This window comes from Chanodichthys erythropterus, chromosome 3 (genome assembly GCF_024489055.1).
Source record: "Chanodichthys erythropterus isolate Z2021 chromosome 3, ASM2448905v1, whole genome shotgun sequence".
NCBI classification, from domain to species: Eukaryota; Metazoa; Chordata; class Actinopteri; order Cypriniformes; family Xenocyprididae; genus Chanodichthys; species Chanodichthys erythropterus.
Window position 1 is genome coordinate 12,242,598 of NC_090223.1, and position 25,864 is coordinate 12,268,461.

The following is a 25,864-nucleotide window of genomic DNA, read 5'->3' on the forward strand; positions in this document are numbered from 1 at the left end:
GTGTGCTAAGCTAACATGCTAGCTAGCCCTTATGCAGCCGTTTGAATAGTAAAGCTCATTTGAATGTTTGAAAGAAGATGAAGTGAGAAGAAATAAAAAAAAAACAGTGTGAATAGAGAGTCATTAATTACAATAATGACAAAAGAATCTATAATTAGAGCCATAACCAAACCGGAGAGCTGTGAATGTGTGCAGGAGAGACTGAAACTGAATGGGGCAGTTTGAACCAGAAAACAATAGAGACACTGAATAGATGCTAAGAGGATGACAGTAAACATCATTTTACAGTTTCTGTAGTCTTCATTGTACAAATTAAATACAGATTAATGCTTACCATTAAAGTTATAAAAAAACATATTCAGTCAAGAGCAGAAAGTGATTTTCTTTGTCTTTTATTCTTTGATTAACATGCAGTAGTAATATTGGACTGCTGTCCCTTTAAGAGGACCCAATAATACACACATGCATTCTCTTTCTCAGCTGTTTAACGATCCAAAACTGACTGTGTTTAACTGAATACTCACCAAGATAGCCTTTTTGACATAATTTTGTATGTATTTGACCATATTAGCACAGTAAGGCACTAATTTGAGGAAAATAGTGAGGAAGATCATCTGAGTGCAATTGTGGTGGTGTAACAAGTTTTCTTGCATATTTTGCTAAATATTTTTTCACTTGTTTATTGCAGTGCATTATGGGATTGAACGAGCTCACTCAACATCTTCCACTATGGTTTCGGACACCACTACAAATGGCCGTCCCCTCAAATAGTACCCTTTTCAAGGGTATAGGGGTCGATTTCGGACACAGCCAATGACTTATATAGTAATGGGCGATTTCGGACACAGCCACTGATTTATATAGTGATGGGCCATTTTAAAAACAATGCTTCATGAAGCTTTGGAGCGTTATGAATCTTTTGTGTCAAATCAGCGATTCAGAGCTCCAAAGTCATGTGATTTCAGCAGTACCAACGTCTGTTTTCAGGCCTTCCCGCTTAGCTCTCTCCAGAACTGAATAGCTCTTCTAATAAAACACAGGTCATAAAGCGCTTGCCCAGTCATAAATCTTAATTTCAGTGATATTCTTTTGAGCTTTTTTTCAATTATCCTCATTCATAGAAAGTTTTTTAGGGGCATTACTTAACATTTATTAATTTAGAAAAAAGGCATCAAAATGATGATAATATTTTGTAGCGGTTGTCTAGTTTCTGCTATTACATCAGGGCTCACTTTTATGTATATATTTCTCTCTTTGGATTATTTAGATTTACCAAAAATGAAATTAATTATTTTTTCTTCTATTTTATATATGATTAAAGAGGAGGAGAGTGAAGAACTGAGTGAAGTGGAGGAGAAACATCATGTCAAACCTGGAGAAAAAGCTTTGAGTCATTAAAAGACTGAAAAGACATTTTTAAAAAAAAAAGAAGAGCCAAGAAATACAACCTGCACTCAGTGTGGAAAGAGTTTCACACACAAATGTAATCTTGAGATTCACAAGAGGATCCACACCGGAGAGAAGCCGTTCACATGTGATCAATGTGGAAAAAGTTTGACACAAAAAGGAAATCTTAAGGAACACATGAAGATCCACACTGGAGAGAAGCCGTATGTATGCAGTCAGTGTGGAAACAATTTCAAAAACAAACATAGTCTTGATGTTCACATGAGAGTTCATACTGGTGAGAATCTGTTCACATTTGATCAGTGTGGGAAAAAATTTCTTAGTGCATCAGACCTGAAGAAACATCTGTCAGTTCATACAAAGGAGACACATCAGAAAATACATATGGTGTAATAGAGTTCATGTGCTTTGAGTGTGAGATTTTTATTTCAGTGAGCAATTTAAAACGGCACCAGATTATTCACACTGGAGAAAAACCTTACAAGTGTTCACACTGTGACAAGAGATTCATTTATTCAGCACATCTAAAAAGACATGAGAGGATCTACACGGGAGAAAAACCTTACAAGTGTTCACACTGTGACAAGAGATTCATTTATTCAGCACATCTCAAAATACATGAGAGGATCTACACGGGAGAAAAACCTTACAAATGTTCACACTGTGACAAGATATTCAATCGTACAACAAATCTGAAAAGACATAAGAGGATCCACAGCAGAGAGAAGCTGCACACATGTGAAGTTAATAAACGTAATTTCGGGAGGAGTACGCCCATCTAATCTTCCAATTAATACCGAGGTATAAAACCAGCATCTTACCTCTTCCCGTTGTTAGTTCTTTTGGCATCCCTCCTCCTCCCCTTCTCCTCCTTTTGTACTTATTTTTGCCTGTTATAGGGGGGCAATCAGAGCTCGAGTAGGATATTCTTTCCGAGCCCCTCTATAGCAGACAGCAAGCCAAATCTGTTTACCACTTAAGCTAGGATTATATGGGCACACAAACTCATGAAGTATAAGACTGGAGAAACTGGAAAATAGGGTTACTCTCTGAGAAAACAAAGGAAATTAACCTTTTAACTCCTTGATTATATAAAATGATTATCCCCACAAGACAATTATCATACAACACTATACATGTTTGGTATCATTTTAAATGTCTCAGTGCAACTGGTAAAATGTCTCACTCCCACAGAGGTGAACCCAAAGGTAATAAAGGTGTTTAGAGTTTAGAGATATTATTTGGGTCCTCTGCCAACTGGTGTTCTATGCCAATTGCCCTTGTTCTCTAAAGATGTTATGTACCCAAGTCTGGGTTTAATTAATGCAAATTCGCATCATTAGCTCATGATTCCATTTGAAAGAAGGTTCAGTCTTGGTCAGAGATGTTGGAGGAGATTCGAGGTATGATTATGTGGCCAGATCAGCTCATAACGCTCAGTGTCCTCCAGACAATCATTATGTATTTTCCAAATGCCAGGTATGCATCTTTATCTCATTTCTGAGCATTTGATGTTTTGCATTGATCATTTTTAATTGATTTTGTAATTGGCATGACTAACAATAAATTGACTCTAGATTATATTGCAGCCATTGCTACTGCAAATCTGTGTCAGGTTATACATAGGTATACAACTTCTCAGAAATACTCTTAAGAATAGTCTTAAGCTTTGCCTTAGCTGTTTAAAAAAAAAAAAAAAAATCAGCCTCTGAATCAGCCAATAGTGAGCATACAAAGGTGAAGCCACAGCACACAACACCAATCATTTAATGTAGTTATTTAAAAAATACAAAAAATTAAAAAGACACTGAAACGTTTTAATATTTTAATTTTATAAAATAGCTTTCCACTGTGTTCGATATGTCGTCTCATTTACAATTGGAGCAATGACGTTGTAACAGATGGGATGGGACAAAGGAGTTGGAGATCTACGTGCAGGCTTTATTAATAAGAGCGTAGTCGTACAGGCAGTAGTTCAAAACACCAGCAAACATTAACAAGAAGGCAATGCAAGAGAGTGATCCAAACACAGGCTATGGTCAAGGCAAACGGTCACTGATGGGAAACAGGTGTGAGTGCATGATTGGTTCCTAGGTGGGGAATTGTGGGAAATGGAGTCCATATGAAGAAAAGATGGGCTTTAAAACCCCCACGGTGGAGCAGATGGGCTTGATAACCTCCACAGTGGAACAGACGACCAAAGGGCAGTTCAGATGGGCTTGAAGACCCCCACGGTGAAGCAGATGACCACCACTGCAGCTCAGACTGGCTTGAAGACCCCCACAGCAGAGCAAACGACCACCACTGCAGCTCAGGTACCACTGGGAACCAACAAACAGTAGAAACTGAAACATGAAACACAGAGAGGTTAGCATTGACAACAAGGGCTATGACAATACAGACAGGGAGCTCAGAAAAGCCCTCCAGGGCTCTGACTGGAACATCGTCTCTGGTCTGCTTGCCACAGACCATAAAGGAACAACCTCTGCAGTTGCGTTGGGACAAATGGACAGTTCTAGTATGACCTCTGCGGATCAGGGACTCAGGGATGTCCTCTGTGGTCGTTTCAGGGCAGACAAGAAACTCATGGATGACCTCTGTGGTCGTAACCAGGCAGACAGAAAGTCCAAGACTGGGTTCTGGGACCACGGAAAACTCTGGAGTGGACTCACGGACTGAGGTGGACTCTGGACTGGACTCATAGGTTGAAGCAGGCTCAGGAGTGAACCCATGAACTCGAATGGGCTCTGGAGCGGATTCATGGCAGCCATCTTAGCTGAGGGCTCTGGAAGATCTGCGGAGACGTGACGAGGCTCTGGAAGATCTGCAGAAATGTGACGAGGCTCAGGAATGATGGCTATTTTGTGAACAGGCTTAGGTGTAGGAACCACAGGACAGGAAGGTTTATGTAGCATGGGGCTAGCCAACATCATAACTGGGCTTGCTAGACACTGTGATGGGCCAAGTTCCATGGCCACAAAAAAAAAAACATTTAGGGGAAGCATCCTTAATCTTCCAGACAGTGAAAGGAGAACCAAACAACAACAAAGCATAATCCAAAAATTCCAGAAGTGACCCTCGAGGACCATCACAGACCAGTTTGTCTTTGTTTAGTCCATGACAGAAGAAGTCGATGAGTGCAAAGTCGGGTAGGTTTGATAAATAAGCAATGTATAATTGTTGTAGTCCTCAAGGGTATGATTACCTTGGCGTAGGCTGACGAGTCAAACTGCTGGATCCATAGTGGCTGGAAATGCTTTTAAAAGCCGCTGGATCTGGATCGGTGTGGCTGAGTATTCTGTAACGGATGGGACAGGACAATGGAGTTGGAGATCCACGTGCAGGCTATTAAGAGTGTAGTTGTACAGGCAGTAGGTCAAACACGAGCAAACAGTACCAAGAAGGCAAGGCAAGAGAGTATTCCAAACACAGGCTATGGTCAAGGCAGGCAGCAAACGATCATCAAACTAAGTCCAGGGTGAAAAATACAGGCAAGGCAAGGAACAAGGAACACGTCGGTGCACTAAGTGAAGTTCCTAAATGTAATTTAGGGAGGAGCGAGCCCATCTAATCTTCCAATCAACAGCCAGAGTATAAGCAGCTGCTTACCTCTCTTCTGTCTCAGCTGTTCCCTCATCCCTCCACCTCCCCAAACTCATCTCAGTCACCTCTTCCTATGTAATCATATCTTACATTTATTCACTGTGTAGGTATATCAGAGCTGGAGTTGAAGCTGATTCATCGAGTCCCTCCTCCGTGGACAGCAAGAAAAATTTGCTAACCTAATACCCTAAAGATTATACAGGCAAACAAACTTGATAACTGAGATTTTAGAGCTCCGACTAACACTTGGCACTGGTTCAAGTGTACTCAGACTGTAAAAGGTAAAAAGGGAAACCTGTATGTGGGAAACCATGGCATGACCAAACCAAACGTGCTATCAGCAGAAAAAAAGAAAACCCATCACAACAGCACTTAAGTGCATGAATAGCAGCTGACCTAATTGTCACCGCTGGGCAACACTGGCACACACTCACACATACATGCACTCACACAGAAATACTAACCTTTGTAATGGCCCATGCTCATTTCCCCACCCGCTGTTTCTGCCGTCAGTGGCACGGGTGCACACGCAGTCCCGATGGCACATGAACATGTTGTACACTATTTCTTTGCCCCTCTGTCATTATTCATAACCCTGGACATTCACACTTACACTGCACATTGTTTGATGTATTGTCTTGTCCTGTCCTTGTTTTAGTGTGTTTAATTGGGCGTGCGATGGTCGGAATCCCCCCCCCCTCCCCCTCCCGGTAGGCGCGTCCTCGCACCGTGGATAGGGTGGGGGCCCTGGAGATCTCATGCAGGTGCAGGGAGAGGAGCAGACAGGAACGGAGGTCTCCAGGGTGGATCCATGAACCATGGCGGGTCAGGAGCCGTGGGCAGCCATGGCGGGTCTGGAGCTTTGGGCTTTTGAGTGGTTTTGTGGGCAGGAGTGGGCTTGTGGTAAACTGGAGCGGGCTTGGCTGAGGCTGGCTCGGCGGCTGAGGCTGGCTCGGCTGGCTCGGCGGCTGAGGCTGGCTCGGCTGGCTCGGCGGCTGAGGCTGGCTCGGCTGGCTCGGCGGCTGAGGCTGGAGAGGAGGCTGAGACTGGAGAGGAGGCTGAGACTGGAGAGGCGGCTGAGACTGGAGAGGAGGCTGAGACTGGAGAGGAGGCTGAGACTGGAGAGGCGGCTGAGACTGGAGAGGCGGCTGAGACTGGAGAGGCGGCTGAGACTGGAGAGGCTGGAGAGGCGGCGGCTGGAACCGCTTGAAGAGGGATCCAGTCCATTCCCTCATACATTATTAAAATTCCCATGGGAACCGGAGAGGGCTCTCAGGAGACTGGAGAAACTGGCTCGCAGGAGACCAGAGAAACTGGCTCGGAACGGAGGTCTCCAGGGGGGATCCATGAACCATGGTGGGTCAGGAGCCGTGGGCAGCCATGGCGGGTCTGGAGCTTTGGGCTTTTGAGTGGTTTTGTGGGCAGGAGTGGGCTTGTGGTAAACTGGAGACGCTGGCTCGGCGGCTGCGACTGGAGACGCTGGCTCGGCGGCTGCGACTGGAGACGCTGGCTCGGCGGCTGCGACTGGAGACGCTGGCTCGGCGGCTGCGACTGGAGACGCTGGCTCGGCGGCTGCGACTGGAGACGCTGGCTCGGCGGCTGCGACTGGAGACGCTGGCTCGGCGGCTGCGACTGGAGACGCTGGCTCGGCGGCTGCGACTGGAGACGCTGGCTCGGCGGCTGCGACTGGAGACGCTGGCTCGGCGGCTGCGACTGGAGACGCTGGCTCGGCGGCTGCGACTGGAGACGCTGGCTCGGCGGCTGCGACTGGAGACGCTGGCTCGGCGGCTGCGACTGGAGACGCTGGCTCGGCGGCTGCGACTGGAGACGCTGGCTCGGCGGCTGCGACTGGAGACGCTGGCTCGGCGGCTGCGACTGGAGACGCTGGCTCGGCGGCTGCGACTGGAGACGCTGGAGAGGCGGCTGCGACTGGAGACGCTGGAGAGGCGGCGGCTGGAGCAGAGGGCTCGGCGGCGGCGGCTGGAACCGCTTGAAGAGGGATCCAGTCCATTCCCTCATACATTATTAAAATTCCCATGGGAACCGGAGGGGGCTCTCAGGAGACTGGAGAAACTGGCTCGCAGGAGATCGGAGAGAGCCGGTCCTTCTTCCGATTCCTCCTCTTGGTCCGCCCGGACACAACAGAGGGTTGTGGCTCAGATAGGGCGCTGGGGAAAAGCTCACTGGAGGGGTATGTGGAGGAAGAGGGAGACGGACGAACTGGCCAGGCCACCCGTGTTTCTGGGGGGACTGGACGAGATGAACACAGATTTTCCTGAACCTCTTGGACAATGAATTTGGAGCCGTTTAAATACAAAATTAAATTTATAGTATCAGTTAAGGAAACATAATAGTCAGGTTAACAAAAGCGGATTGTGTCCTCGTCCAGTCCATCCAGAAACAGGGCGATCAAATGAGCATCCGACCAGTTCGTCAAACAAGCCAACTCAACAAACTTCTCCACATACCTCTCCAGTGAACATCCAAATTGCAGCAGTCCGATGAGCCGCTCTGCCATAGTCATGGTAGCGGGAGGCACGGGAGTAAGAGCCTCAGAAAGACTGGAATCCATTTTTTAAACTTGTGGAAATCCGGTGGTGTTAAGGGTCGTTCTTCTGTTACGGTGTGCCGTGCAGGAGAGATGAATAGACGGATATCCACAAACAAGGTAGTTTAATGACACGAAGGAGAATCAAACACGATACACACATAAACTAACATTCACATAAGCTTCACATAAACAGAGAATGGACAGGGAGTGAAGGGAGTGGGTCCATTATAAAGGTAGTGATGATGATTAAGTCCAGGTGTAGATGATGAGTGATGAGGAGGAGATGACAAGGGAAGTGAGTGCAGGTGTGGAAACAAGAGGATCATGGGAAATGGAGTACGGGGAACAAGGGATCTGTGACAATTGCGGGCTGAGCCATCATTTTTAACATCTTTACGGACATTCACTTTGTCCCCAAGCTTGTTCTCGCTTTATCACACACACACACATATATATATATATATATATATATATATATATATATATATATATATATATATATATATATATATATACAGGTGCTGGTCATTAGAATATCATCAAAAAGTTGATTTATTTCACTAATTCCATTCAAAAAGTGAAACTTGTATATTATATACATTCACTACACACAGATTGATACATTTCAAATGTTTATTTCTTTCTTTTTTAATTTTGATGATTATAACTGAAAACTAAGGAAAATCCCAAATTCAGTATCTCAGAAAATTAAAATATTACTTAAGACCAATAAAAAGAAAGGATTTTTAGAAATCTTGGCCAACTGATAAGAATAAACATGAAAAGTATGAGCATGTACAGCACTCAGTACTTAGTTGGGGCTCCTTTTGCCTGAATTACTGCAGCAATGCGGCGTGGCATGAGCTCCGCAACCAAGCCCAACAGTTATCTGACATTAAGCCTATGTGGCGCAAGATGAAAAGAGACAGTGATGAGCTTTACACCCACATTCTACCTGAGATCCTGTCTGCATTACTAGGGCTCAAGGCAGAGAACGGCACTTTGAAGCAGGAGATCCAGCAGATAGCTACAAGTAGAGAGACTTCTTATCAATCACTGAAGCCAGTTCCAGCCCCTCACACTCATGTGCCATCGCCCGTCCATAGCCAGAGAATTTCTGCAGTGTATGAGGATGAGGTTCTGAATGACCGATATGAGCAGCTGACAAAGCTGAGGACCAGCATGGACCAGCACTTGACCGGCATAAACCAGCTCAAACCAGCATACTAGCTTCAAAACCTACCTTACCAGCTGTTTTTTCAGCAGTACAAAATGGATGTTTGAGCATTTATTTATTTATTTATTTATTTATTTTGTTTCAAAATGTATTTAATTGAGGTAGCCTGTATATACATAAACAAACATACACACACACACTCCAAATCATATTATACTATCCATCCTAAATAGTATGTGAGATTAAAATAAGTGTGTCCCAAAGCATAGTATGTTGAAAAGAGTATGGCAAAAGTCCCCGGATGGTCTACTATTTCCGGTAGATTTTCGAAGTGTGGATCCGTGAACATTATAGAGGGTATGCATCGACGCCACTTTCCTGCCGAAAACACGCTCCTTCAGCTAGACTGAGTGGCAAAAGAACCAGCTGCGTAACTGGATTAATAGGAGAAACGGCGAAAACGCGAGTAAAACTAACGAATTACCCTAAAGGTTGGACTCAAAAGTGTTTCTTACAACTTGTCAAATAAACCTAATCCATGGATATTGACATGCAGCCAGGAGTCGTGTTTCCTGACATTTATATGTGCCTGATTTGATGCCGGGGAAATACATAAAGCAAATCTGCCTGTGAATATTTTATATAACTACAATATCGGTAGGTTTAAATCAATATCGTCATATTGTCCAGCCCTAAAACTTTTATAGTATAGTTTTTGACAGTGTTGTTTATTTAAAAACACCCAATTATGCATAATATAAGACAGAAAATATTTAATTGATGAGTCATCAACACAATATATAACAATACAATATATAAGGTATGATTGTACCTCAAAATCCAACAATTGAAACAAAATGATAACTGCAGATCTTCTCTGCTGGAGTCCAGCTGTTTCTGTGAATTGCAGCGATCCATTTGCTTCTTTTTCTGTTGCTTTCTCTAGTTTTTAAATATATACCTCAGGGTTTGTGTCAAATCTATTTGTACAGTCAGCCGCAAAGCTCTTTCCCGTTTTGAATGTGTTTTGTGTGTTTTTCGCGACATTCACGCTGAAAACCAATGCTGCTGCTCACTCTTTTGCCACCCAGCGTGCGTGACCGCAGTCCAAACGGTCGATGGTGACGTCACATGCATACCCTCTATCCACCTGTTTCCGCGGGGCGCTACTGTAAAAGAGAACGTGGGTACAACTTCCGGTGAGGCGGCGGAAGCAGCATACCAATGGTGTTTTGTGTGCTAATAAGCGAAGAGGCTAAGTGTTTTTTGGATCATTGTTTACTTTGTAAAGTTGCAACTCTTTATGCGAGATGTCGTTACGGTGCTCAGGGACAACATTTCAGTTTATTACATTAATATCACAATACAATAAACAGTTTTCGTGCCCTTAATTGCTCTTTACTTTACTTTACTGACTTTTCATAAAAGTGCTGCTGCATGACTAGAGGATCCTGACCCTGCATGAACAACCCGCTGTCTGTACTTCACCCGTCACTGATGCACCAAAGCCAGATGATGTGATATTTTACTCCTAACGTGTCGTGCGTGCCAGAGCCAGACACGTTTCCACTGTCATATATGCGATGCTAAAGGCTACTTATGTTAACCATTGCAATAATAAATACACACGTTTATGGAAAATATCAGAGGCTGCTTGAGGAACGAAGACAATTCTTATATGATTATAATCGTGTATTTATTTGGTTTAATGTTTTATCTGTCTCTTCCCTGTGCCTGTTGATTCCTGACAAATCCGTATTTTCACAGATTCACACACTCCGGTTAACTCGTATAACTCATAACTCCCGTTGTCTTCTCATGAGCTCCCTCTGTTGCTCTGGCTGAAAGGATCAGGATAGATAGACGGAGAGATCACGCAAACATAGCAAGCATCGCATAATTTAGAGGAAAATAAATAGAAATGCTCAGAAAAGTGAAGTAAACACTTCTAAACACTTCACATTTCTAAATGTGTAAGCCTTTGGATTCAAAAGCCTTAGTGGAGTTGTTTTTTGCGTTCTTGTGATCGCAAATAAATGGAAGCAGGCGCAACTGAATAGGTCTGTGTTTTCTTTTTATGTCAATATAAATATCAGTTAGATTTAGCATGATGTGCACTCTTGACATAAATTAATACATTACCATTACTGTAACATTTTTTATTGTAAAACATTGTTCAAATATTGATGCCGGAATCTTAAATCTTTAAGTAAAAAACAAACGTTCGCAAGTTTGGATCGTTAAATCTTGAATTACTGTCAACTGTTGAATGAATGAGTGTCACGTCCAGCTTGTTTACCTCGAACCGGAAGACGCTCCTACGTTTGACGCAAGGCCTCATGGGGCGTAGGAAACTTGTGGATAAAAGCTAATATTGCCCACAACCCATTGCGCTTTGGACGAGGGATCCGTTCAAAACTACAAACACGAGTAAAAAGTGTTAAAAGACTACAAAACATGGCGGATATGCGCGATCGAAGCTGAGAGGTTTGAGTGACTAATAATCAGTTCAACCTGATAAAAAATATTTATTTAATGTTATCCGTGTTATTTTTCATCTGCAAATACCAATGTGGACTTTTATAAATATCCAAATGTCCATTAACTTTATAATGCATCATTATGCATTAATATGAGGAGAGTTCTCCACATGAAAGACCCGCGACGGCAGATCAACGTGCTGTATTTCTCTCGGATACGGTAGGAAATTAGCTAAATGAAATGTGGAGTATGTAAGATGATTGACAGGCCAGTTTACAGTGACAGGATAAGACAGAGAGAAAAGACGCAATTGTATGATGTGATAGTATGTCCCAAAGCTTGTCTACTCTTTGGCTACACACACAAAATTAAGTACTTTTTGTTCACAGTAAGAGTACATACTTTTGGGGCGTAATATAAGTAGGTGAATTGGGACGCAGCATGAGAGTCTGGCTTAAGCGGCTCTCTTCTTTGGAGACTTTGGTCACAAAGTTCAACGGAGTGTTTCAGAGTTCGGGATGTGACGGCTGTTGGGTGAGAAATCAGCTGCAGCTCGTGGATGAAGATGGTCAGCGACTGTTAGATGGAAAATCAGCCCCGGCCGTTAGATGGGACAAAGCAGCTGCGGCTCTTAGATAACAAAAGTCAACCATGGTAAAAGTATCAGTTCTCAACTTCCACCCAGTTGTTTGGGCAGCATAGTTTTAAAGGAGAAAGTTCGCTCCATCCTCCGACATTGCTATACGGAGTACGCCCTGTCTAATTGTCCATTCATTGCATCATGAGATATCCGTCGAACATTCCTGTTTTATTAGTAACTTTATAAAGTTTCCTAATATCTCGCTGATACCGAATTTCAATGTTTCATGCACACAGAATTAAAGAGAAAAAGAAATCCTGTAATTCAAACTCAAACATGACACACTTCTTACGCATATATAACTAACGTATGGGCGTCGGAACCATTGTAACCACCCACTTATATATTGGACCCACTCACTTTTCCCCCCAGGTGTTGCTACTCCACAAACCTCCAACAGAGCATAAAAAATATCAAAAATAAAGATAGTTTTTAAAACATTGCCAAGTAAAACGCGTTTATAAAGAAATGTCTCTTTACCACGACAACAAACAGGACACTTTTCAGACGCGCATTCCACCTTTGCCTCAGCGCCAGGCGCAAGTCAAACGAGCGGAAAAGGTAGCTTCAGTTGAACAACAGTGAACTGTGGTCAGATGAGATGTCGCCAGGCTATGCCAGTAAAGCTCCAAGCATTTAGGCTATAGCCTACTGTGCTCGAGGCGTGAACTCAAGAATTGCTCGCGCAAATGCGGCGGCGCGCGCTGCATATACGTTATTGTAGCTTAACTAAAGCGCAAAAGAAGCTACGGGCATGCACCGTCGTTATTCTGTTGTAAATTAAATAATGAAATGACCAAACATGCAATTGAAGATGCCTCAAAACTGTGCATTTATGTATTTGTTGGCATGGTTTTAAAGCTATTGTTATCCAATTTGTTGGCCTTAAAACGTCCTAAAATGCATATATGTACACCAAGGAAATCAAACTTTTCTCAGGGGACCATGCCCCCGAACCCCCCTAGCATAATACATTATGTAACCTCAGTAATTATGAAATGCTGCATAAGGCCATGCTTCTTGTCTATCGAACGAAATCAAAGGTAAACGTGTATTCCTTCAGTTGTGCGCGCTTTGGGACTAAACTTTGTATGCACTGTGTGATCAATGTGTGAAAATAAATGGGAGCAAAAATGCGACTGAATGTAAAGGCTTGTGTCTTGTTGTTCTTTTAAAAAAAATCAATAACTACCGATTGATTGGCATTTTATCTATCTATCTATCTATCTATCTATCTATCTATCTATCTATCTATCTATAAATTGCATAAAAAAAACATTTAGAGGGAGGACCCACCCACATTTTTTTTGCTTCTGACGCCCATGAAATAACGTGACCTAATAAAACAATTATTACAATAATGAATTTGAGGAAAACACATATAAGTCATTGGATAACATAATAGTAATAACATCATGGCATGTTTTTTTCTGAACATAGTTAATACTTTAAATGATCAACAATTTTTCCTTTTGAGATTCGGGATTGAGTCTGTAAGCATAGAGTTAAAACTCAACACAAATGGTCTTGGACCCATTGGTCACAAATCGGTTGATTAGTGTTTCCTGTTCCATCCGTTAATACAAGAGGGTTTTGTGAAAGAATCAATAGATTTAATGTGATCAGACCCCACGTGATAGGTTTTGATTAGTTTACTCCAGATGAGCTGAGAAGAGTTCTTTGTTAAAAGAAGTCACATCATCACTTCTGTTAAGGCTGGGGGTCATGGGGTCAGGAAATGGATCTTTGGTCAAATGAAGCTTTGTTTGGTCATGTTCCTTGTTGATAAAGTTATTTGGTAAGTTCTGTCGAACGATGCCCTACATGTGTTTATTTAACTGTGCGGTGGTGCCAGATACTCTTTAATAAGTAATCACAAATAATTTTAGTACAAATTTTTAGATAAAATTAGTTTTGTGCCTCTGACAAGTGCTTCTGATCTTCTTTTTGCTCTGAATGATATGTGGAAAATACTTGAGGTTTGCAACAGACTTGTCCCACCACCTACAACACAAATAAATGTTTCTTCAAGTGCTTCCATGCTTGAAAACTGCACAGAAAACTGAAACAGGAAATGACGGAATTTTACCGTACATATTTACAGCAGGTCTGTTCGGGCGGGATTAGTATTACCTGAGGTAATTTTTACAGAAGGTAAAAGTCGCCGCAATCTTTACTGACATTGTCTGTAATGATTACCAAGATGGCACATTCGGACAGGACTAAAATCACAGAGAAGCTCTGGTAATAATTACTTTACCCCCACCTCCCCATGTAAAACTAATCCTGTTCGAAAAGGAGCACTAAAGAGTGTTTGTTGGTTAAAAGTGCATTTATTTCTGTATGCTTTCAACTGTTTTCTTAACATTATTTATAATTGCAATAAGTGACATTGCATTACTTGTATTCTTTTCTCTAGTGCTTGATATATGTCTTTATTTAAATGAAGAATCAGTTTGTTAGGATTATCAATAAAAAATAATGTATGAACTTATATCAATTACTTTATAATGAATAGACAGACATACTAATGCTAAGAAGTGTCAATTATTATAAAAACAAACACAAACTGATTTTTTTTTTATTTTAGCAAATCAGCTCCTCCCATAGCAGTCACATCATCAGTGATGCTCCTCCCACACTGGGTTTCACCATAAACTAAGCTTGTAATATGTCATCAGTGAAGCTCTTCCTATTGTAATTCCCCATGCTGGGATATTCCCATCAGATGAGCATCAGAGCATCAGGAGGAGCTGAAATCTGCAAAGACTGAGTTTATTAAAGAGGACAGTGAGAACATGAGTGATCCAGAACCCTGCAGAATGAAACACACTGAAGAACAAAGAGGTTGGTGTTTATTCTTCATTCATTCATGATGCTGAACAACATTCATGATAGAAAGATTCAAACATTTCATCACAGTTAGATAAACAGTCAAACTGAAATGGGTACAAATGTTTGTTTTCAACAAATGGTCAGTAAAGGGAGGTTTGAGAAACTTTCATATTAATTGTCAACATCAGTCAGACTAAATATTATTTTAACCTGCTGGAGAATGTTGGCGCACTAATTTGTTCTTTTAGTTCAAAGTTAGTTTTAATGTAAAAGATTGTAATTACCTCAAGCTCACAAAATGATAACTGCAAATCCATGTTTCTCTGCCTGCAGTCCGGCTGTTTCTGTGAATTACAGTGATTCATTTGCTTCATTTTTTCTGTATCTTTCGGCACTCTTTAAATATACTCTGCTCTTTCTCGTTCTGGATGTGTTTTGTGTTATTCGCGACATTCACGCTGAAATCCAATGCTGCCGCTCAGTCTTTGTGCCACTCAATAAGGGCATTTGATGCAATTTCAAAGAAGGTGAAGTGAAAAGTTTAAACAAAAAACAGTGTGAATAGAGAGTCATCAGTAATTTCAATAATGACAAAAGAATTATAATTAGAGCCATAACCAAACCGGAGAGCTGTGAATGTGTGCAGGAGAGACTGAAACTGAATGGGGCAGTTTGCACCACAAAACAATAGAGACACTGAATAGATGCTTAGAGGATGACAATAAACAGCAGTTAGCATTTTAGAGTTTCAAAATAAAAACACATGACATGTTCTTAACATTTCATCTTCAGATTTGAAATATGGCTTTAGCTGCAGTGAAAAGGCTCATTTTATTCTCTTTTTTTCATAAATTGTTTGCTTTCAAATGAGACCATATGCTTTTCATGTGAAGGGTTCATGACCAGAATCTGTTTTAGTTTGGCTGTGTCATATTAACAGATTAACATTACCAGGTTTTTAGACATTTTCAATATAGTTTAAAACATTATTATATTTTAGGAAGTAAATTAACTTTCCAGAATGACTGACAAGGTTGTAAACACAACAACTGCACTTCTGCAAAATCCGATTTATACTTACTGATAAACTTGTAGTTATTATAAACCATTCATAGTTATATAAATTATTCTTTTTACTATTAATGTACTAAAACACATCTAAATCAGTTCATGTGAGTACAGTGGATCAATATTAATATTATAAAGCAACAAGAATATTTTTGGAGCTGAAAGATTCCATGGAAAGTCGCGTAGTATATCATGGTCATAGACTCTGATTTTTTAGCTTCAGATTTTGATTCCATCCAGTCGGAGGATATCAAATATGTTTGATATTTTGAGCCGATTTTAGAACATATATCAGTGTACTATATGTGTTGTTGCTAATAAATACAGTAGCACACGATACAGTCATACGCTGCCCAAGCAATGCAAATCAAGGGTGCAAAGTCACAAAGATCGAGAAAAAAATATATGAGACTACTGTACAAAATCGGGTAATAAGGAAAACCTTACCTCATTCAGCGCACGAAACACAAGCTTGGCGCTTGACGAGTAATCATGTTGAGACACTAAAATATACTGCTTACAGCCGCTAGATGGAGCCGCGCCCGTGAGATCGCACATGACATTTGAGTTTGGATTTCTGGAATTATGTTTCGAAAGAATCATCTGAATGATTCATTTGTCTGGTTTGTCCATTGTTCCTACAGTTGCAAACAGCACAGCAGCTCCAGACAATCAAAACCCAGTATTACTCACATGAGTAGCGGGATCAAAGCAGCCTCTGCATCTGTTTTCAGGCCTTCCCACTTAGCTCTCTCCAGAACTGAAAAGCTTTTCTAATATTAAAGGATTAGTCCACTTTTAAATAAAATTTTCCTGATAATTTACTCACCCCCATGTCATCCAAGATGTTCATGTCTTTCTTTCTTCAGTCGAAAAGAAATTAAGTTTTTTGATGAAAACATTCCAGGATTTTTCTCCTTATAGTGGACTTCAATGGCCTCCAAACGGTTGAAGGTCAAAATTTCGGTTTCAGTGTAACTTCAAAGGGCTTTAAACGATACCAGACAAGGAATACGGGTCTTATCTAGTCTAACGATCTGTCATTTTCGAAAAAAAAAAAAAATACAACTGTATGTGCTTTATAAACACAAATGATCGACTTGCAAGGCCTTACGCTTTCCGTATTCTTCAAAAGCTTACGCTGTATGTCCTACACCTTCCCTATTCTACTTTTGGAAAAAAACGAAACTGGCGCTGTGTTCATTCTGTAAGTAGAGTAGGGAAGGTGTAGGACATGCAGTGTAAGTTTTTTGAAGAATACGGAAAGCGGAAGCATGTGCAAGTTGATCATTACCCTTATTCCTCGTCTGGTATCGTTTAAAGCCCTTTGGAGCTGCACTGAAACTGTAATTTTGACCTTCAACCGTTTGGTGCCCATTGAAGTCCACTATAAGGAGAAAAATCTGGGAATGTTTTCATCAAAAACCTTAATTTCTTTTCGACTGAAGAAAGAAATACATGAATATCCTGGATGACAAGGGGGCTGAGTATCAGGAAAAGTTTATTTGAATGTGAAATAATCCTTTAATGCAGTTCTTGAAGCGCTTGCCCAGTCATAAATCTTCATTCCAGTGATATACTTTTGAGCTATTTTGTATTTTGTCTAATCATCTCTCTTTCTGTTTTTTTTTTTTTTTTTCAAATCTCCCTCTTACTCATTCTGTCTCCTCAAACAGTGTTTTTCAAAATCCACTTACTCCACCTTGAAGTTATCACTACAGAAACATGGGATTTGTCTATAATCTTTTATAATTTGTCTAAAATTATTTTTTTTCCATTTTAGATATCATTAAAGAGGAGGAGGAGAGTGAAGAACTGAGTGAAGTGGAGGAGAAACATCATGTCAAACCTGGAGAAAAACCTTTGAGTCGCTCAAAGTCTAAAAAGACATTTTTAAAGAAAAGAAGAGCCGAGAAATCTGCAACCTGCACTCAGTGTGGAAAGAGTTTCTCAAACAAACGAAATCTTGAGCGTCACATGAGGATCCACACTGGAGAGAGACCGTTTACATGTGATCAGTGTGGGAAAGGTTTCACAAGCAGTTGTAATCTTAAGAGTCACATGAGGATCCACACTGGAGAGAGACCGTTCACATGCACTCCATGTGGAAAGAGTTTCACAACCAAACAGAGTCTTGAGATTCACATGAGGATCCACACTGGAGAGAGACCGTTTACATGTGATCAGTGTGGGAAAGGTTTCACAAGCAGTAGTAGACTTAAGAGTCACATGAGGATCCACACTGGAGAAAAGCCGTATATATGTAGTCAATGTGGAAAGAATTTCGCATACAAACAAAGTCTTGATGTTCACATGACAGTTCACACTGGAGAGAATCTGTTCAAGTGTGATCAGTGTGGGAAAGGTTTCACAACCAATTCTAGTCTTGAGAGTCACATGAGGATCCACACCGGAGAGAAACCGTTCACATGTGATCAGTGTGGCAAAAAATGTATTACTGCATCACACCTGAATAAACACCTGACAGTTCATTTGAAGGAGAAGCCATATTCATGTTCTGTGTGTGGAAAGAGTTTTTCAGTGCTGGGAAGTTTAAAAGGACATCAGAAAATACACACTGATGTGAGAGAGTTCATGTGCTTTGAGTGTGAGAAGACTTTTATTAGATGGAGTGATTTAAAACAGCACCAGAGGATTCACACTGGAGAAAAACCTTACAAGTGTTCACACTGTGACAAGAGATTCAGTTGTTCATCATATCTGAAAACACACGAGAGGATTCACACTGGAGAAAAACATTATAAGTGTTCACAGTGTGACAAGAGATTCAGTCGTTCATCATCTCTGAAAACACATGAGAGGATCCACACTGGAGAAAAACCTTACAAGTGTTCACACTGTGACAAGAGATTCAGTTGTTCATCATATCTGAAAACACATGAGAGGATTCACACTGGAGAAAAACATTATAAGTGTTCACAGTGTGACAAGAGATTCAGTTGCTCAGCATCTCTGAAAAGACATGAGAGGATCTACACTGGAGAGAAGCTGCACACACATGTCTAAGTTTATAGAAACTGGAAGAGAGAGCTACTCTCTGAGAAAAAGAAAATTAACCTTTTAATTTCTTTTAAAAATGATTATCTCCATGATACAGTTTAAGACAATTATCATACAACACTATACATGTTTGGTATCATTTGAAATGTCTCAGTGTGACTGGTAAAATGTCTCATTCCCACAGAGGTGAACCCAAAGGCAATAAAGGTTGTAAGAGTTTAGAGATATTATTTGGGTCCTCTGCCAATTGGTCTTTCATGCAAATTGTTCCCTTGTAACCCCACAGGTGTAAATACCCAAGTCTGGGACCTTGATTATTGCAAATTCCTATTATTTGCTCATGATTCCATTTGAAAGAAGTTTCTGTCTTGGTCAGAGATGTTGGAGGAGACTTCAGGTGTGATTCTGTGGCCAGATCAGCTCATAATGCTCAGTGTCCTCCAGACATTCTTTATGCATTTTCCAAATGTCAGGTATGCATCTTTTACTGTCATTTCTGAGCATTTGATGTTTTGTATTGATCGTTTTTTAATTGATATTGTATTTGGCATGACTAACAATAAATTTTTACATTTGCATTTATTCTGACTTATTTATACATTATTGAATCTAGTAGATTACATTGGATCCATTGTTACTGCAAATCAGTGTCATGTTTTACATAGGCCCTTATGTATACAACTTCTCAGAAATGCTCTTAAAAATAGTCTTAAGCTTTGACTTAGCTGTTAAAAATGAACAGATAAAATGACTTGGCTGTTAAAAATCAACCTCTAAATCAGCCAATAGTGTGCCTGCAAAGCACAGCACACAACATCAATCATTTAATGTAATTATTTAAAAAATAATTTAAAAAGACACTGGAACAATTTAAATAGCTTTCCATTGAGTTTCTGTTATATGTCTACTCATTTACAATTGGAACAATGATGTGTCATGTGTTTCATAAACGTCTCCAACATCTCCAGGAAAGCCCATAGCCGTGTCCCAATTCAGGGCTACGCACTTCGAAGTGCATGAAAGGGGTGTTGTTTTGGAGTGGAGGGTTGCCAGGTCTGCGCAACAAAACCATCCCAAAAGTAGTGTAATCACAGCACAAGTGTAAAAGGATCCCAATCTCAGACGTGGCAACAATGAGCCGAGTGTCCTTACATGGCTAGCGGCTGTGTGACAGACAGAGACAGTTAATGTTTGTGTGTGCATTTTAAAGTTTTATGACTTTCTATTGGGTTTTGACATGATTCACGACAGGACACTGGACCAAAATATGTATGGTTAAACTAAGTTTTATATCGTCTGCAACTAGTTAACCTTGTTTGTTTGTTTTTTATGTTAAATGAAACGTTAACTGTGAAAATACATTAATATTTATACATTTACTCTGTATTTAAGCTGTATTTAAGTCTAAATTCAAAGTATAGTTCTTCAGGATTTTATTCAACTTCACTCCATCTCAGAGACAAATATTGTTTTTATGAAAAACGTCTCGGTTACGTATGTAACCCTCGTTCCCTGAAGGAGGGAACGGAGACGTACGTCAGTAGTGACCGACGAATTGGGATATCGCTTAGAGAGCCCTATCATCTTCGTGTAAACTAAAACAAGCCAATGGAATTGGCGTGCGATATTTGCATAATGCGCAACGCCCCCGACAGGTGTATATAAATAGGAAGCAGATGCAATCGCACTCTGTTTTTCGCTGAGGAGACAACTGGTGTCCGCACTACAGCGAGGGTACAGAAACTGTGGCGACGGGACGTACGTCTCCGTTCCCTCCTTCAGGGAACGAGGGTTACATACGTAACCGAGACGTTCCCTTTCAGTCGGTCACGTTCGACGTACGTCAGTAGTGACCGACGAATTGGGATCCCAACTAAAGCGCCACAGTTACAAAACCCCTTCCAGTGCCCAGCACAAGCTCAGCCGCCCATAGCACCGGCTGGCGGTGAAGGGGGCGAGCTTACACCGAGAGAGTCTACTGCTGTCTAACCACTACCCACTAAGTAAACTAGACACACTGGGGAAGCGAACCCGTAAGGGACGCTGCGGAACCACTACCTACCCAATGGGGGAGGAGTTTACGTGGGAATACACACATGGACTGGCCCGGGGGGGCAGTACGCATATGGAGTCCCTGGGATGGCTCCACCTGGTTAGGGGGAGACTCATCTGACAGGTGACAGCAGAGCTGGCTCTGCTAAGGGAAAGACACGGACTCGGCCCGTAGGGAGTTTTAAACCGTGGAAAATACACATATGTGACCGCTCACGTAGAGGGGTCACGACATATGGGCCCCAGCCAACAGACAGCGTCAGCGACGGATGTAGGCCTGGCATCAGACACTCCGCAATGTCCGAGCCGAAGGGGGAGGCGGAGGAACTCGACAGGGTTCGCCAAGCGGGGAACGCGACTGGAGTGAAAGTATGCACGTATCCGGCCAGTGGCGGGAATGGCATTGCAAGCCGACACTTAGAGTGGGTACAACACGTCTACCGACTAGTGGATGCGAGTACACGCGAGGATACCGGCTCTACACGTAGGCTATAAAACCTAGCGAACGTGTTAGGTGTCGCCCAGCCCGCAGCTCTACAGATATCTGTCAGCGAGGCGCCATGAGCCAGCGCCCAGGAAGAGGCCACCCCTCTGGTGGAGTGGGCTCTCAACCCGAGCGGGCAAGGCACGCCCTGGGATTCGTACGCCAAGGCGATGGCATCCACTATCCAGTGGGCCATCCTCTGCTTGGAGACAGCCTTTCCCTTCTGCTGGCCTCCGTAACAGATGAAGAGCTGATCTGAGGTCCTGAAGCTTTGTGTTCTGTCCATGTAAACGCGCAGAGCGCGGACGGGACAGAGCAAAGCTAGGGCTGGGTCTGCCTCCTCCGAGGGCAGCGCTTGCAGGTTCACTACCTGATCTCTGATGGGAGTGGTAGGGACCTTGGGCACGTATCCAGGCCGGGGTCTCAGGATGACGTGAGAAGCACCGGGCCCGAATTCTAGGCACGTTTCGTCGACCGAAAATGCATGCAGATCCCCTACCCTCTTCAGGGAAGCCAATGCAACCAGAAGAACCGTCTTAAGAGACATTAGTTTCAGGTCGACTGATTGCAAAGGTTCGAAGGGATGACCCCGGAGAGCTGTGAGAACCAGGGTCAAATCCCAAGAGGGTACGGAGGAAGGGCGAGGAGGATTCAGTCTCCTGGCCCCCCTCAGGAATCTGACGATCAGATCGTGTTTCCCCAGGGACTTACCCTCAACTGCATGGTGATGTGCGGCAATGGCGGCAACATACACCTTGAGGGTGGAGGGAGACAGCCTTCGCTCCAACCCATCTTGCAGAAAGGAAAGCACGGATCCGACCGAACATGATCGGGGGTCCTCTCGGCGAGAGGCGCACCATTCGACGAACAGGTTCCACTTCAGCTCGTAGAGATTCCTAGTGGAAGGAGCTCTAGCGGAAGTGATGGTGTCTACGACCGCTTGCGGGAGATCACTCAGAACCTCCGCATCCCGTCCAGGGACCACACGTGGAGGTTCCACAGATCGGGAAGCGGGTGCCACAGGGTGCCCCGTCTCTGAGTCAGGGGGTCCTTCCTCAGAGGAATCGGCCAGGGAGGTGCTGTCACGAGGAGAATGAGGTCTGAGAATCAGGTCCGAGTGGGCCAGTACGGAGCCACTAACAGAACCTGCTCCCCGTCCTCCCTGACCTTGCACATGAGTTGTGCGAGAAGGCTCACTGGGGGAAACGCATGTTTGCGCAGACCCGGGGGCCAGCTGTGTGCCAGGGCATCCGTGCCGAGCGTGCCGCCGGTCAGGGAATAAAACCACTGGCGGAGGGCAGTTTCCGGGGAGGCAAGCAGGACTACCTGGGCCTCGCCGAAACGCTGCCAAATCAGCTGGACCACCTGGGGGTGGAGCCGCCACTCGCCCGCAAGTAGATGCTGCCGTGACAGCTCGTCGGCTGCACGGTTGAGCACACCTGAGACACGAGTGGCCCGAAGGGACCTCAGATCCTTCTGACTCCACAACAAGAGATGGCGGGCGAGTTGCAACATGCGACGGAAGCGTAGACCACCTTGACGGTAGGTGTACGCAACGGCCGCAGTGCTTAGTGAGCGGACTAGAACGTGCTTGCCTGACAACAGCTCCTTGAAGCGGGCCAGCGCAAGACGAACCGCTAGCAACTCGAGGCAATTGGTATGCCAATGCAGCTGAGGCCCCGTCCAAAGACCTGTCACTGCATGCCCGTTGTACGTGGCCCCCCATCCCGTGGCAGAGACATCTGTGGAGACCACAGCGTGCCTGGACACTCGTTCGAGGGGTACTCCGGCCCACAGGAATGAAGGGTCCAACCACCGGACAAGGGTGCGAAGGCAGCTCGGTGTCACGGGGACTCGGAGCGTGCCACACTGCCACGCCCATCTCAGGACCCGGCCGCGGAGCCAGTGTTGAAGCGGTCTCATATGAAGCAATCCGAGCGGCGTTACCGCGGCTACAGATGCCATATGCCCCAGGAGCCTCTGAAAATCTTTCAGTGGAGCCGCTGTCCTGCACTTGAGCGAGCTCAGGCAGTACAACACCGACTGGACGCGCACCTCGGTGAGACGCGCAGTCCGTGCGACCGAGTCTAGCTCGAGACCGAAACAAGAGATCCTCTACCCGGGGGCGAGTTTGCTCTTGTCCCAGTTGACCTGAAGACCTAACCGGTTGGGAGCTACAACCATGTCGGGTAGGACTTTGTACTGACATGCCCGACCCTCGAACGCAGACCGACCTAGGAAGGGTAGGTGTCGAGGCAGAATCGAGACATGAAAGTATGCGTCCTTCAGGTCTATTGCTGCAAACCAATCCTGGGGACGGTCCAGGATTGGCCGTAGCCCACCGCCCTTTTACGGTACAATGAAGTAGGGGCTGTAAAACCCCGACTTCATATCGGCTGGAGGGACCGGCTTGATTGTACCCTTCGCCAGGAGGACAGCAATCTCCACCCGGAGAACAGGAGCACTGTCCAACGACACCTGAGTGAAGTGGACAGCCCTGAAGACCGGGGGACGCCGGGCGAACTGAATCGCATAGCCGAGTCTGATAGTACGAATGAGCCAACTGGACAGGCTGGGGAGCGCTATCCACGCTTCCAGACACTGAGCCAGCGGGACCAAAGGCACCACAGACGCACCGGGGGTGGGGCAGCAAGGCAGAGAGGGACCCGACTCGGACGGCTTGAGGGCGGCCCGGAGTGGGGTCGGACTCTGCGAGGCAGCAGTGTGCATGGGAGACGGCGCACGGGACGCGGTCTGCACCATCACACTGCCACCTGCTGGCGAATGGGGAGGGAGCTGACAGCAGCGAGGCGGAGCCTGGCACACTGGCAGACACCCCTTGTTGTGACCTGGAGTTTGAGGAAACTGCTCTTTTTGTGGCAAAGTGGGTACCGCTGGACTCCGGAGAGCCAGCGGCGGTAGATGGACAGCCGCCACAAAATCCCCCCCGGCCCTCCTCCGGGGGTGGTAGAGCAGATGGAATACTCTCCCAAAGGGCAGGAACCTTCCGCTCCAGGTCGCCCGTCTCAGGGCCGAGTTTTCCCCGACCGCTTGCCACCTGGCTGGCAGAGACGGGCTGGGCACCACGTCCGCGCCCGGCACCCTGCTGTTTGGCTGGTGTAGGCTGCTGCTTTGCCAACTTAGCAGGGGCGGAGGAAGACGCAGGCGGGCGCCCTCGGCGACGAGCGGGCTGAGGCTGAGCCACGGGCGGCTGGGTGGAGGCAGCAGCGGACCGCCGTGGCATGACATGTCTGATAGCCTCAGCCTGCTTCTGTGCAGCGGAGGACTGTTGGGCACAGCTCTCCACCGCGTCGCCGAAAAGGCCGACCGGAGACACGGGGGAATCCAGGAACCGATGTTTGTCGGTCTCCCTCATGTCTGCCAAGGTCAGCCAGAGGTGGCGTTGCTGGGCTACCAGAGTAGACATCGCCTGGCCAACAGAACGCGCTGTCACCTTCGTTGCCCGGAGGGCAAGGTCAGTGGCAGCGCGCAGCTCCCCAAGCAGCTGTTGGTCAGGACCTTCCTGGGGCATCTGCGACAGCGCTTTTGCCTGATAGACCTGCAAAAGGGCCATCGCGTGCAGGGCAGAGGCAGCCTGCCCACAGGCACTGTAAGCTTTCTCAGTCAGACCGGCTGAGAATTCACAGGCCTGGGACGGGAGACGCGGCTCACCGCGCCAGCCAGCGGCCGTTGGACACAACTGCGTCGCAAAAGACCGCTCGACTGGCGGGATCTTCGCGTACCCCCTGGCTAGCCCGCCGTCCAGGGAGGTTAAGGCGGACGAGGGACCAGGCCCTGTATGAGCCCCATGCGGAGCTTGCCAAGACCTGGTCACCTCATCGTGTACTTCCGGGAAGAAAGGCATTGGGGCGGGACGCTGGATTTGACCAGCGCGACCCCCCGCCAAGTACCAATCGTCCAACCGAGATGGGCCGGGACAGGGTGGAGGGTTCCACTCAAGCCCGACGCACAAGGCGGCCCGGGAGAGCACAGCCGTGAGCTCGGGATCCGACTCGGGTAACGCTACCGTCCCGGGCGGCAGCGCGTCCGAATCCTCCCCCGAGGACTCAGGCTCACCTTCCGATGCAGCGATCGACATCCGATCCGCCGCCAGCACACCAAAGGTAACGGCTGGACAGTCCGTAGAGGGCCCAGCGGAAACCAACGGTGGCACGATGGGTTGCGGTGCTGATGAGGCGGCAGGGGCCCGAGGAGCGTTTCCGCTCGGCGGGGAAGCCCTGACCGTAATCCTCCGGTCACCCTTCCTATACAGCGCCGTACCGTCATTCCGGTTCCCGGGGCCGGAAAAAACGGTCGTACGCGGCATAGGAGAGGGGACCCCCGCTTCCTGAGACTTCAGGAAGGAGAGTCTCGACCTCAGCATCGCGATAGTCATGTTCCCGCAATGGGAACATGGACCATCCACAAAAGCTGCTTCAGCGTGCAGAATGCCCAAACACGAGATGCAACGATTGTGCCCATCAGCAGGGACCAGGGAACGACCGCACCCATTAACGCACAGACGAAATGACATACTGTCAGGGT

The 25,864-nt window shown here is 45.0% G+C and overlaps 1 protein-coding gene and 1 pseudogene across 1 annotated transcript in view; both read left to right on the top strand.

Annotated features, from left to right (window-relative positions):
• The window catches only part of LOC137003321 (uncharacterized), a 56,401-nt pseudogene extending 54,089 nt beyond the window's left edge, over window positions 1-2,312 (top strand).
• A 9,348-nt stretch (window positions 2,313-11,660) lies between these two features.
• The window catches only part of LOC137003328 (zinc finger protein 721-like), a 35,378-nt gene continuing 21,174 nt past the window's right edge, over window positions 11,661-25,864 (top strand). The window contains exons 1-3 of the mRNA XM_067363449.1: window positions 11,661-11,787; window positions 17,546-18,069; window positions 18,154-18,783. Coding sequence (XP_067219550.1) covers window positions 11,661-11,787; window positions 17,546-18,069; window positions 18,154-18,783 — 1,281 coding nt within the window. The remainder of the gene's footprint in view (window positions 11,788-17,545; window positions 18,070-18,153; window positions 18,784-25,864) is intronic.